Source organism: Jaculus jaculus, chromosome 13 (assembly GCF_020740685.1).
Source record: "Jaculus jaculus isolate mJacJac1 chromosome 13, mJacJac1.mat.Y.cur, whole genome shotgun sequence".
In the NCBI taxonomy this organism is placed as follows: Eukaryota; Metazoa; Chordata; class Mammalia; order Rodentia; family Dipodidae; genus Jaculus; species Jaculus jaculus.
The window spans coordinates 30,171,054-30,185,095 of NC_059114.1; the positions used below are offsets into that span (position 1 = coordinate 30,171,054).

The 14,042-nt window shown below is 50.7% G+C and overlaps 1 protein-coding gene across 4 annotated transcripts in view; it reads right to left on the bottom strand.

Annotated features, from left to right (window-relative positions):
• The window catches only part of Scarb1 (scavenger receptor class B member 1), a 93,253-nt gene extending 86,137 nt beyond the window's left edge, over positions 1-7,116 (bottom strand). The window contains exon 1 of one of the 4 annotated variants that reach the window (XM_045132803.1): positions 6,912-7,105. In XM_045132803.1, the coding sequence (XP_044988738.1) occupies positions 6,912-7,037 (126 nt within the window). In that variant the 5' untranslated portion in view covers positions 7,038-7,105. Of the gene's footprint in view, positions 1-6,911 lie in introns of all 4 variants that reach the window. The other 3 variants (XM_045132804.1, XM_004668502.2, XM_045132802.1) reach the window with 3 other exon arrangements.
• Positions 7,117-14,042: the final 6,926 nt, after the last annotated feature.

Below are 14,042 nucleotides of genomic sequence, written 5' to 3' on the forward strand. Positions count from 1 at the left end.
AGGGGGATTTTGGGCCTAGATCACTGGAAGCAAACACTGGGGAATGGCCACTCTTCTCACTGCATTTGATGCCTGGGTCTACCAAAGTGCCCCCAAAAAGGAGGCATCAGGAGGTAACCTGTACCCAGTCTTCTCAGGCTGATCCTGGAGCCAGCCTGGGATGGATGGATCACAAGTGGGGCACAGAAACAGGAAACAGCATGAGGAGGATCACCCCTGCCTCTAGGATCCAGACTAGCTGATGAAGACGCACAGCGCCATGGGGAGGGGCTCAGTGGGTAAAGTGCTTGCTGTGAAAGCCTGAGGATCGCAGTTTGCTCCCTAGAACCCATACAAAACAACGCTACCCAAATGTGGTGGCATGTGTTTGCCTCAGCTCTGGGGAGAAGACAAAGGGATCCTTAGAGCTCAGTGGCCAGACAGTCTAGCCTACTTGGTGAGCTCCTGACTCAAGAAAAGTTAAATGGGGCGGGGAGAATGGCTCCACCATTAAAGGCACTTCTTGCAAAATCTGCCAGCTGGCCTGATATCCCCCACTACTCACACAAACCCAGATGCACAAAGTGGCAGGTGAGTCTGGAGTTCGTTTACAGCCCGGATGTCTATCTGCTGTCTGTCTCTCACATAAATACATACAAAAGGCCAGGCATGGTGGTGCACACCTTGAATCCCAGCACTGGGGAGGCAGAGATAAGAGAATTGCCGTGAGTTTGAGGCCACCCTGAGACTACATAGTGAATTCCAGGTCAGCCTGGGCTAGAGTGAAACCCTACCATGAAAATTTAACTAACTAAATAAAAAGTTTAAAACAAAAAAAAAAAAAAAAAAGGTACATGGGGGCTGGAGAAATGGCTTAGTGGTTAAGCACTTGCCTGTGAAGCCTAAGGACCCTGGTTCGAGGCGATTCCCCAGGTCCCACATTAGCCAGATGCTCAAGGGGGCGCACACATCTAGAGTTTGTTTGCAGTGGCTGGAAGCCCTAGCGCACCTATTCTCTCTCTATCTGCCACTTTCTCTCTCAAATAAAAAAATTAAAAAGATGGTGCCTGAGAAACAATGCCCAACGTTGTCCTCTAGCCTCTAAACATGCACACACATGTATGTCCCCCCCCCCACACACACACACAATATATCCCAAGAGGCAATAGTCTACCACTAGCTCTGGAGTCAGGCACCTGGGTGGAAATCCTGGTTCCATGTTTTAGAGCTGCGTGACCTAGAGCAAGTTACTTTCCATCTCTATGCATCTGTCCTCTTAAAACACAAAACAACACTAGCTACTTCCACGCTATTTACATTCTAAATGAAAGGAGGTGAGCTGTGAGCCAGGGTCTGGTGTCCCACCAGCACTCACTACTGCTATCTGCCATTAACCCCACTTTTAACTGACTGGCAAAGGAGCTCTGCTGGAGGACACAAAATATCTCAGGCACAGGACAAAAGGTCCCGAGCTAGCCTAGGTGCCTGGGGGCTCCCTGAGGAGCTGAGGAGAGGAAAGATGAAGTTTGGGATTCATGCTGGGCTGTGGATGGGGTAAGGAAACAGCATCAAGTTCGAAGTGTGGCCAGCTGCATGCACTCTGCCACCTGGCCAGCAGGTTCGCAGGATCAGCCATGCCTCAAACCCTCTGGCCCCACAGTGACATGCCAGTGAGTGCCTTAGTGCTCAGGCAAGAGCTCACATGCAGATGTGAAACACAATGGGGGTGAAGGTTAGGAGAAGTAAGTGCAGGCTGTGCAGATGATGTTGGGGGACCAGCCTTCCGGACCAAGGGAGGCAAGCTAGGGACTCCGAAGTGGGACCAGACTTTGGGGGGGTTACAAGGACCACCAGAGAGACAAGATGGCTAAGTCAGAGAGTCAGCAACAGGGGCTGAGGTAAAAGAGGAATGACAGCCAGATCACTGGGGGCCTCAGGCTGCTGAAAAGACTCTGAGGTTCACTGAGAGAGAGAGGTGGAACGTCACAGGATTTGAGCAGGGACAATGGATTCCCTCCGGCTGTGTAAGAAGAGTGAGAACAGGATGAGTCGAGTTTAGCAACATTGAGGTAGAGCTGGTGTAAGAGGTTAGCCTCCACATATGTCCTAAAGCTGCTGAGGCTGGTATCAGGGCAGCAGAAGAAACGAGCAGGTAATGGTGGCCGGAGAGACAAATGAAAGTGACCCAGGAGGCTGTCAGCAGAGGGGTGATGAAACATGAGGCTAAATCCAACAAGAATATCAACCAGAGGACAGTGGGGAGAACTCAGCTCCCGCCTGGACATGGGGCAGTCCACCAAGCCCATCATCGAAGGTGGCAGCCTGGCAGATGGGCAGCTGTGTGCCAGACTGGGTTCCAGGAGAAATACGCAGGGGACCCTGTCCTGATGAGCCTGCCACCAGGACATTTATACACATGCACAGAGCGAGATCACTTGGGAAAAATGACTCCTCAGCTTGTTTCCTTAACTGACAAGGATCTTGAGTATCAAGATCAAGGTAACACTCTCCCTGGAGATGAGGGAGCGAGGAGGAGATGAGATTCACTCTTCTCATAGCCCTCTGTGCACACCTGTGTTGTGTAATTCATTTGACTATTCCTTGGGGGAAAGCTATGTACCTGTTCATTTGTAATTTTTAATTAAGTATATAAAAGATGAATATGTTGGTTTAAATTTTTTTTTATTTGACAGAAAAAGAGGGAGGGAAAGAAAGAGAATGGGTGTGCCAGGGCCTCCAGCCACTGCAAACAAACTCCAGATGCACGTACCCCCTTGTGCATCTGGCTAACATGGGTCCTGGGGAATCAAACTTGGGTCCTTTGGCTTTGCAGGCAAACACTTTAACCACTAAGCCATACCTCCAGCCATATGTTGCTTTTAAAAGAGAGAGAGAGAGAGAGAGAGAGAGAGAGAGAGAGAGAGAGCCGGGCATGGTGGCACATGCCTTTAATCCCAGCACTTGGGAGGCAGAAGTAGAAGGATTGCTGTGAGTTTGAGGACACCCTGAGACTACATAGTGAATTCCAGGTCAGCCTGAGCTAGAGTGAGACCCTACCAAAAAAAAAAAGAGAGAGAGAGAGAGAGAGAGAGAGCTAGAGAGATGGCAGATGGCTAAGCCTTAACAACCAAGTTAATGCCTAACAACCAGGTTCAATTCCCCAGTACCTCTCTAAAGCCAAATGCACAAAGTGATGCATGTGTCTGGAGTTCATTTGCAATGGCTAGAAGCCCTAGTGTGCCCACTTTCTCCCCTTCTCCCTCCCTTCTTCCCTCCCTCTCTCTCTCTCTTTCTCTCTCTCTCTTTGCAAATAAATAAATAACAATAATTTTTGAGGGAAAGAAACAAGAAAGAGAGTTGTGGTGGCACAGGCTTATTATCCAACAACTCTTAAGACTAAGGTAGGATTTCCAGACCAGGCTGGCCTTTGGCAACTTAGTGAGATAAAAAATAAAAAAATAAAAAACCACCATGGATAAGCACTATCTTCTTGGTTAGCCTAGTGTGCCCTTCAGCACCTTTGTCTGAGCTGCTGCACTTGCTATAATGAACTGTGTTCAGTTCACATTCATGAACTCACCACATATACAGTATATCATGCTGTTGCTTTTGTCTTTTTTTTATTTATTTATTTATTTATTTATTTATTTATTTATTTATTTATTTATTTGAGAGAGAGAGAGAGAGTGAATGGGCTTGCCTGATGCATGCACCACCTTGTGCATCTGGCTTATGTGGGTCCTGGGGAATCAAACCTTGGTTCTTTAGCTTTGCAGGCAAGCACCTTAACCTCTAAGCCATCTCTCCAGCCCCGTTTTGTCTTTTCATAGTACTGGGAAATTGAACCCAGGACCTCATGCATGCTCGGCAAGTGCTTTACCAAATAGCTACATCCTCAGCCCTCTTTTTATTTTGACCTTTTAAGACAGGCTCTCATAAGGTAGTCTTGAACTCATTCTGTAGTCAAGGCAGGCCTTGAACTTGGGATTCTTCTGCCTCAACCTGCTGAATAGCTGGGATGCCAGGTGTGTACCACCAGTTTGATCATTTGTGTCTCCTTGCTATTGTTGGGGCTGGGAGCTATCCTTAACATAAATAGCATAGAAGTTTTTCTCAGTTAACAGTGTGGCTCTGCACCATAAGCATGCTGAAACCTAAGTATGTATTCCTTCTTTGTAACTTCACCACCTGGATTTCTGCCCACTGCAACTGGGCTACGCACTGGGCTGGTTCCCGACCTTTACCACAATCCACATTCATTATCTGTAGGAAGAACTCCACAGCCTCAGCCTGCCTCACAAAGCTGTTGTCAGAAGAGAAGCAGGTACTCCAGGTATTTCCAAACACACTTGTAATCTGCTCTGTACATGTTGATCTCTCTGGGAGGCAAACCCACCCTGAGCGCTAGCAGAGCTGGAGCAAGCCTGGCTCCAGGTGGTGTAACTGGCCCAGGTCTGTAACAAGCACATGGCCAAGCTAACCTGCCGCCCCAGAATCCAGAAATTCTCAGGAACACAACACAGAAAATCACCAGCACAGAAACTCACTAGCACAGATTTCGAAAGGCACCATACTCCTGCCTGGCCTCACAGGGAAGCTGAGATGTGTAAATCAAACCCAACAGACAACCAAAATGAGGCAGTAAGGACTACAGGAGAGAAGGGGAGTGAACAGTCCCACACCTTGTCATGGGGACACAGCAGGTAACAATCAAAACCTAAATAGAGCACACCTGTGGGCCTACAGGCCACCATGAAGAATCCACGCTGTGGAGGTGTCCCACACAGAGGGTCTGTTCTCTCCGTGGGTACAGAAGACAAAGGAATGCCACATAGCCATGGAAATGTTCTGATATGCAAACTACAAGATACACACACTACGCAACTTGAGATTTGGAAAACAGAAATAAATACAGAATGAGTATTCACACATGTCTGTGGCTATATATACACATGCATATACATATATGCCTAAAAAGATACACACCAATAAAACTAACATCTGAAAGGAGAATAAGGGGATTTTCTCTTTTTCCACCATTTGAATGGGGGGGGGGGACGAGAGGAAGAGAGATACTAGAGATGGAATCCAAGGTCTAAGTGCTCTACCGCTGAGCTACATCCCCAATGCTGATTTTTTTTCCCCACTACCAAGTATTCAGGCCATTTGTATATGAACTTCTTTAACTGACAAAAACAAAGCATAAAAATAAAATCAAAGCACAGGGCCCCATTCCAGTTACATGGATGAAAAGTAGCCAAAGACGGCTCCAGAGCCCTCTTCCCCAGTGCCTCCCTTTCACCTTGCGCTCCTCCACCCGCCCCCTCCACCCAGCCCCTGAACACCGGCTTTCTTCTCCCACGGAAACTCTTGGACTGGCTTCAGCCTGGGCGGTCTAAGAAGTAGCTACCCTGGTCTGGGCGTGTCTTCCTGCCTTCACACCACTCAGCCCCCAGCCAATCACCTTTGGGGTTTTCCCACGCAGGGCGCAGGAAGGCTAACTTTAAGCCTCAAGCTTCTCAAGCTGTAGCGGCAACTCAGCAGGCCCTGGTTTTCCTGTGTAGAAGCCAGGGGCAGTGAGGCGCAGACATGCTCAGCTCCAACACATGCACCAACCCCGCCCTCCGACGCGCGCCCCCTCTCCCCAGCCTGGGAAAGAAAACTCCCAGAAAGAAGTCGGAATGCATTGAGGCTCTTCTCCAACCCCGCCCTCACGTCCAAAGTGGGAGAGCAGGGCCTCTTGGCACTGGGTCACCTGCTTACACTACCAGGGCAGGCACATTGTGCACGTGGCGAAAGCTGCCTGAGATAAGGCTGGTCCCGCTACTTTAACAATCCTACCCTAAACCGCCCAAGAGCTGGGCGGGAGGAAAACTGTTAGCTCCACCGGCGACCCAGAGGTGACCCAAATTCTTCAGTCAGATTAGAGGGCTTCAGGGAACAAGACTAAAAACACCCAACAAACTAAAAATGAAGAGCTAGCCTGGTCCCCTGGAGTGGCAGCCACATCTAAGTCATGGATCCCTTCATTCGTTCCCTTGTGCTTGGGGTCACAGAAGTGTAGACAAGTCCTCATTCGCAAGAACTTCAGTGTATAAACAAATGGACAGAGGAGAAAGATGTCAACCCGTATGCCGATATCCGCTTATTTACTGCAGCCCTGCCTCTAGATGGATGTTCTGGCAAGGCAGGCCTCAGTTTACCCTTGCAGGCAGGACAGGTGCTGGCTCCATAGCTCAAAAGCTTTGAAGGCGTTTGTAAGTCCGGTATGATAACTGCAATCTCCCTTCTTAATGAGCCCTGGGCTCACTAGGAGGCCACCAGTTCCCAGGGCAGAGTCTGTCTTGACTACTACTGACTGCCTAATGTGGATTCCCGGTTGAAAGGGCAATGGTATGTGCGGCTGGGATCAGAGGAAAGAGCGTGCACGTAGAGGACCCGGGCAGTGCCCGTCTCTGCTGGAATGTGGAGACGAAAGCAGCTTATCCGTCCAGGCTGGGGCCCGGGCTATGTGAGGGCGAAACAGGGTACCTCTAGGGCATCTTGAGCAACAGATGAGCCCTTTGAGCACCTACTACGGAGTGCCCTTGAGGGTCTCACAGAGACACATCCTGTCCTCCTGGGCACACAAGACCCCAGCTTAGCGCAGCTAAGGACTCACCAAACAGGGAAGGAAGGCCTCCAGGGCAGTTCGGATGGCACCGAGCGGGGGAGGGGAGACACTTGGCCACATTTCCGTCTCCCGAGAGTGGAGTTAGGCCCTGGGGTGGCGTTCACTCAAGCCTTTCGACTCCTGCAAAGCCCCTGGGGTCCTCCTGACCTCAGCCTGGGCAGGAAAGTGGCCGCTTCTCGCGAAGGTCCCTAATGTTTCCCGGCTGTCCGACTAGAATGGTCAGGGACCCGAGAGCGCTCCCCGAGCACGCATGACCCACCTTAAGAACCTGCTGCTTGATGAGCGAGGGCACCATGACCATCATGACAGCGCCCAGCGCGGCGAGGAGCAGCCCTAGGACGCCCAGTCCCGTGGCCACCCAGTGAGCTCTGCTGCGGCCGCCCATGTCTGCGCGCCCCGGGCTCGCGGGGCTCGGCGTCTGCGGGGGACAGCGACGAGGACGACTGCGGCGGCCGGAGCTGCACGGCAGGCCCGGGACGGCAAAGCGCGGAGGCTCGGCCCCGCAGGTGGCTGGCGGCTTTATGCGCCATGGCCCGAGCGGCCGCACCGCCCCCCCGCCGCCCAGCGCGCAGGACTCCGACCGGCTGGGGGCGGGCCGGGGCGCCCGTCGATCACAGAGCTGGGGCGGGGCCGAGGGCCGGGCCGGGTGGCGATCGCCGGAGAGGGCGGTCGGGTCCGCACGCCGTGCGCCCTGGCCCGGGCCCGGGCAGGGTCGGGGGCGAGGCTCGCGGGGGCGGGGCGGGGCGGGCTCTCCGCGGGGCACACCCCTCCGAGCTGCGCAGGCCCTTCGCTGAATCGGGCGCCCACGTGTGCCCAGACTCGCGTCCGCGCCCAGCGCCGCGCGCCCTTTCCCCGCCCTCTCGGAGGAGCCCTGGGGCCCTTGGCGCCGACTCTCCCCGTCGCCACCCTTGCTCCCATCTCACCTCCCGAGCCCCGCGCTCAGACACGCCAGTTTCCCGCCGGGCCTGCCGTGCGCGCCCTCCACTGGTAATTCCTTTCCCCAGACACCGCCTGGCTCGGGTCTCCATCCCGGCGTCTTATCCGAGAGGCCTTCCCCGCTGCGCCCCCTTATCACCTGCCACCACCCGAGGGCTTTGTGGCCCTGCCAGCCGCCGGCGGGGGCAGCCCCTCCCGCTCTGCCCAGGCCTAGCTGGTCCCATCAGCCACTCAGTGCCACTGAGACAGTGAGGCGCCAAACCGCTCCGGGTCACAGGGAGGGAAACTGAGGCACAGGACGGCTCACTGAGCGAGGCAAACGAGGCTTCCCCGTGAGGAGGTCGATGGTGGAAAATCTCAGACGAGAAAACAAAGTGAAGCCGCGCGTGGTGGCGCACTACACGAGGTGAGACTGCACAGTGAATCCCTACCTCGAAAACCAAAACAAACAAACCAAAAAACTAAAGTCTGGGGCTGGAGCTCGGCGTGGTGGCGCATGCCTTTAATCTTAGCACTCGGGAGGCAGAGGTAGGAGGCTTGCTGTGAGTTTGACGCCACCTGCAACTACATAGTGAGTTCCAGGTCAGCCTGGGCTACAACGAAACCCTACCTGGAAAAAAGAAAGAAAGAGAGGGAGGGAGGAAGGGTGCCCTGCCTGTCTGTGTGACATTGCCCTGGCCTGCTCGGACTTCACATAGTCCTGAGGTCCCTAACTTACCAGATGGGGTTGGTGGGCAGGTCACCCACGGGTGGCAGGGTCATGTCTCTGACACTAATCCTATAAGAAGAACTGGTGTTCCTCATCATCTTCAGCAGTGTTCCCAAATCAGGATTTACTAAGCACCTATGTCAAGGCCAGACAGCTCAGTGTTTCCATCTCACCACTCCGACCTCCATTATGAACACAAGTCCGACAGAGAACCTGTGTGGTGAAGTTTCCCTACCTAAAGTTTTGGGACCTTATCTGTCACATTGAGGTGATATTAAAAATCTTGAAAGACTGAAGATAAAAAGAAAAGGGGAGTTCTGGAGAGATGGCTTAGCAGTTAAAATTCCCCAGTACCTACATAAGCCAGATGCCCAAGGTGGTGCAGACATCTGGAGTGGCTAGAGGCCCTGGTGTGCCCATTCCCCCACCCCATCTCTCTGCCTCTTCTCTCTCTGTCTCTCTCTTTCTCCCAAATAAATAAAAATAAATATTTAAAAGAAGAAAAGGGGTGTCCTGTTCTAAATGAAATGGTCTTACCTCCCTAAATAGTTGGTCTTTTTTATTTGTTGTAAGAGGGGGTCTCATGTTGCCTAGGCTAGCCTCAAATTTGTTATGCTGCTGAGGATGACGTTGAACTTCTGATCCTTCTGCCACCATTTCCTGAGGTGTTGGGATCATAGACATGTGTCCCCATAACTGTTTTATGGGATGGTGGGAATCAAACTCAGGGCTTCCTAGATGCCAGTCAAGCACTCTGTCCACTAAGCCACATCACCATCCAGAAGCTGGTCTTTTCTGGCTAGTCAAGTCACCCCTAGCATCTGGGACAGTGAATGCCTCACACACCATCTAGCAGGTACTGGAGAAAAACCTTAGGCAAGCCACTAGGGAATTCATTAATTCATTAAGTGAGTTGATTATTTATTAATATTTCCCTGAATCCCTTAAGTACCTTCAGCTCTGGGATTGTTCTATTTCTAATGACATCAGTGGGTCGTGGAAGTGCGAGTTAGCTGAGAGCATAGATCTGCTCATCCCTGCTGCCCCTTCCTGATACCCACTTACCTTGACCATCTCATGAAGTCACTGAACTTCACTGTGTCACTGGGTCTTCAAGGTTCAGATGTGCGCAGTGCTTACCTCAAACAGCCCAAGGCCAGGGCCAAGCCATGCTGACACTTTAGAGAGGCAGAGATGAAAGGGTGTGCAGCACATGACCAGCCTGACCTTGCTGAGGAGAGTCACTTGGTGGGGGAGCAAAGGAAGGGCAAGGACTGGGTGGGCCACACTACAAAGAGAGAAGCTTGTGGGGGAGGCAGAAGCCAAGGAAAAGATTAAAGAAAAAGAATGTGATCAACATGGCTACGAAGCCCCTGCAGACTATTGACAGAGGGCCCCTTCTCTACAGAGCAGCCCTGGCCCCAGGCCTGTCATGCTGGAGACCAGGAAGACAAGGCCAGAGGTTCCTAAGATTAAGGCCAGCCTAGGGTACCAAGTGAGTTCAGAGCCAGCAAATTACAGAGAACCTGTCTCAAAACATAAGAAGAGGGCTGGAGAGCTGGCTCTGCAGTTAAGGCACTTGCCTTCAGAGCCTAATGACCTGAGTTTGATCTCCCAGTACCTACGTAAAGCCAGATGCAAAAAGTGGTGCAAATCTGGGATTTGTTTGAAGCAGCTAGAGGCCCTGGCATACCTGTTATGTCTGTCTGTCTCTCCCCGCCCCCGCATGTAAACAATAAATAAAAATGTATTTTATAATCCCAGCACTCAGGAGGCAGAGGTAGGAGGATCGCCATGAGTTTGAGGCACCCTGTGACTAAATAGTGAATTCCAGGTCATCCTGAGCTAGAGTGAAACCCTACCTCGAAAAACCAAAATACACACACACATATATAAATTATTTTTTTTAAAGTAAAAAGAAGGCTGGAGACATGGCTCAGCAGTAGAGCACCTGTCCAGCATGAGACTCAGTTGGCAAAGATGCTGAGAACCTGGCCCCTCACACTGGTTGACTCCTGTGAGACCATAACCTCTTGACACTGGAACTTGAGTCACCAGAGCCCGGGTCACTGCCCAAGAAAAATTGTTTGCACACCTGTACCTGTACACTTTTAGTAACACTCTCTCCATGGCAGCCCTGCTGTGGATCCATCGAACACAGTCTTTGCACTAGAGGGACTGTTGCTCTACAGAAAATGGGTGAGAGGCTCTGATACATGCTGTTATATGGATGAATCCAGAAGACACTGGTAAGGAAAAGAAGCCAGGCAAAGGCCACAGGCATGATTTTGTGTGGGTGAAATGTTCAGAGAAAGAAAGCCACTGAGTCACTACCAGGGGTTGAGGTTTATTTACAGTAGTAGAAATGCTCTAAAATTGATGTGCAGGGCTGGAGAGAGAGCTTAGCCATTAAGGCACTTGCCTGCAAAGCTAAGGATCCATGTTCCACTCTCCAGATCTCACGTATGCTAATTGCACAAAGGTGAGGCAAGTGCAAGGTCCCACATGCCCACTAGGTGACGCAAGCACCTGGAGTTTGATTGCAGTGGCTGAGGCTCTGGCACACCAATTCTATCTCTGTCTCTCTCTAAAATAAAAATCAATAAATAAATAATAAATTGATATGCAAATTAGATCCTAATAAAAGCTATATGTATATAAATAACTTTTCTCTGGCTCTCTCCTTCAGAGTAAAGGCCAAAGTCCTTGCTCACTATAGTAGGTAAGGTCGCCATCCTTTCCCAACCTCCATCTTCCCCTCTGCCCTACTCGGCTGTGACCGTGCTGGTGCTTAATGCCTGCTCCTGCCTCAGGCCTTTGCACGTTGGCACCCTCGGCAGGAATGTTATTCCCTGCAGCACTCACTCAAACGTCTTATCAAAGACTTACTTCCTATCCAAGATGCCGACAACCCCCACAATGTGTCTTCTACGTCTCCAGTGATCACCAGCCAAGAGCGCTTGGCCACTGGGATTTGGGTTTGTTCATTTTCCTTCCTAGTTGTGGAAGTTTGAATGTGATAGCTGAATATCTGGTCCCATACACACAGGTGTTTCATTAAAATTGAGCTTGTGGATGGGTGTGGGGGCACATACCTTTAATCCCAGAACTCAGGAGGAGGAAGTAGGAGGATTGCTGTGAGTTCAAAGCCATCTTGAGACTACATAGTGAATTCCAGGTCAGCCTGAGCTGAGCCTCAAAAAACAAAACAAAACAAAAAATTGAACTTGCAATGTGAGCTCCTAGCAGGCAGACCCCTGCTGGGGGGGGCATATCACTGTGGACAGAGCCTAGAATCCAGCCTCAGGGTGCATTTGGGAAGTGTATTCATTCCAGCCCAAAGGTGTGTGGAGAGCAGTTTGAGCTGTGGTGGTTCATACTTGCTGGTGTTGATGTTGGCTTGCTGCAGCTTCTTTTCTTTTTCTTTTTTTTTTAATTCTCTCTGCTTGGATGTCTGAAGTAAGTGGCTTCTTCCACCATGAATGGAGTTTCTCCTGGATTTTGTAAGCCTGAAATAAACCCTTTCTTCCCATAAATTTTATCTGGTCGGATGTGGAGCAACATGGAGCAGACTGCAACAATAAAATTTGTAGTCTACTGTGAAAAGCCGTTTAGTAGGGCATCTGTCCACCTTGTCCACTAGTTGCTAGAGCTCCTCAAATAGTGCCAGGCACTCTGCAGGCCCCTGTTGGTAGGTGTGGAGAATTGGCCAGAGCCTTGGGGTCTCCACTGCCAGCTGTCACTTAACACTTCCTCACCGTGCCCTTTGGGGGGGACAGCTACTTGTGACTTATTGGTAAGGATGCAATAGGCAGATCCTGGTTACACACCTGGCAAGGGGTTTCTTTGATGAAGCCACCTCTGCATACATGCCATGTGCATGTGCCTCCCCAGGGGCATGACATTGTTTATGCCAAGGATAAGAAATAAGAGAAGGAGGAGGCATGGTAGCTCACACCTGTGATCTGGGCACATGGAGGCTGAGGCAGGAAGATTTTAACAAATTCAAGGCCAGTTTGGTCTATAGAGTGAGGATGCCTCAAAAAAGGGGCAGGGAGGAAAGAGGCCCTAAACCCACATTGACCCTGACTCAGCACATTCAAGCGTGAGTGTGATATATGAATCTCAAAGACTTTATGAAAGAGTCAAGTATCTCAGTACTACTGACACAGGATTTTAGGGTTAAGAGGGTCTCCTAGGGCTGTGAACGCCAACCTCTGGGCTCTTATCCACTTAAAAAAGACTTAAGAAGGGCTGGAGAGATGGCTTAGCAGTTAAGCCTAAAGACCCCAGTTCAAGGCTCAACTCCCCAGGACGCACAGTAGCCAAATGCACAAGGGGGTGCACTTCGTTTGCAGTGGCTAGAGGCCTTTGCACACCCATTCTCTATCTGTCTTTTTCTCTCTGTGTCTGTGGCTCTCAAATAAATAAATAAACAAAAAACATTTTTTAAAAGAATTAAGAAAACAAACTCTAAGAAGGGTAAATTATAAATTACAGTTTACTTTAGGGAGAATTGGTATCCAGGGGACTGGTAGAAAAACTCTGGCCAAAAAGGAACTCCCCTCCTTGCCTGGCTAGAGAGGGAGATGAGAATGGGGAGTTAGGGAAATCTCCAAGAAGCCAGGCGTGGTGGCACACGCCTTTAATCCCAGCACTCAGGAGGCAGAGGTAGGAGGATCGCCATGAGTTTGAGGCCACCCTGAGACTATACAGTGAATGCCAGGGCAGCCTGAGATGGAGCAAGACCCTACCTCAAAGGAAAAACAAAATCTCCAAGAGAGCAGCCTGTATGGGAACCAGGCCAAACGACGGGAAGTGCAGCACGGAGCACAGGCTGGGGCGCGAGCCGGCTCCTCCACAGCAGTGGTGCGCTAACGGGCGGGCGCAGAGCTTGGGAAAACAGTCAGGCAGGTAACTGTGAGGAGCGCGTAAGTGAAAAGCAAAAGAGAACATGGGACTTGATCTCTAAAAATAGAATGTTTTCATTAGGGAAAACAGCAAGAGACAACAGCTTTCCCACAAGATGTAGGCTGAAGCAGTGGGCCAGGCTGGGGTGCAAGCTTATAAGGAGCATCCTAAGAAAAACAGACTGTACCAGCTGCAGGTCGAAGGGAAGTAGATAAGGAACTATAGTTATTTGTGTCCTTGCTCAGAATAAGCTTTTATCCAAATTGTGTATGGAGGATTGTGGGTCCCTGGGTCCTCCCTCTGGGGCCAGTTGTGGTCCACCAAAGGTACCCAGGCAACCATGAGAATAATTCTCAGGAGACAGTTTCAGTGAATAGCTCTCAGTTTATTGTCAGGGAAGTGGATTTATAAGCCGTTGAGGGTCCTAAGGGGACTGGATGTACAGGGTTGCTTGCTGATGCCTAATTAGCATATGGGGACATTCATTCCAGCACATAGGCAATGGTACAGGGGGATGGACTTTGCAAAGGTGCTGGCTGATACCATATAAGGAGTTTCTTAGGCAACTGGCCAAAGGCCACAGGGTTGTGGGCAAAGCCTAAGTCTTATCTGAATGTCCAGGTATCTTATGCTTGGAGAAGGAGTAGCCTTACTTCCTGCTGATTTCAGGGTCTGAGATTTTGTCCAGGGGTCCAGGCTCACTGTGACCCCCCAACAATGGGGAAGAATCCTGGCTTACTGCAACTCCTGAGAATGGAGAAGAGGAGCTCTCCTGCCGTTCAGGTCCCCGAGATATGACCACCAGTTCAGGCTGCTGCAACCTCTTCCTAGCCT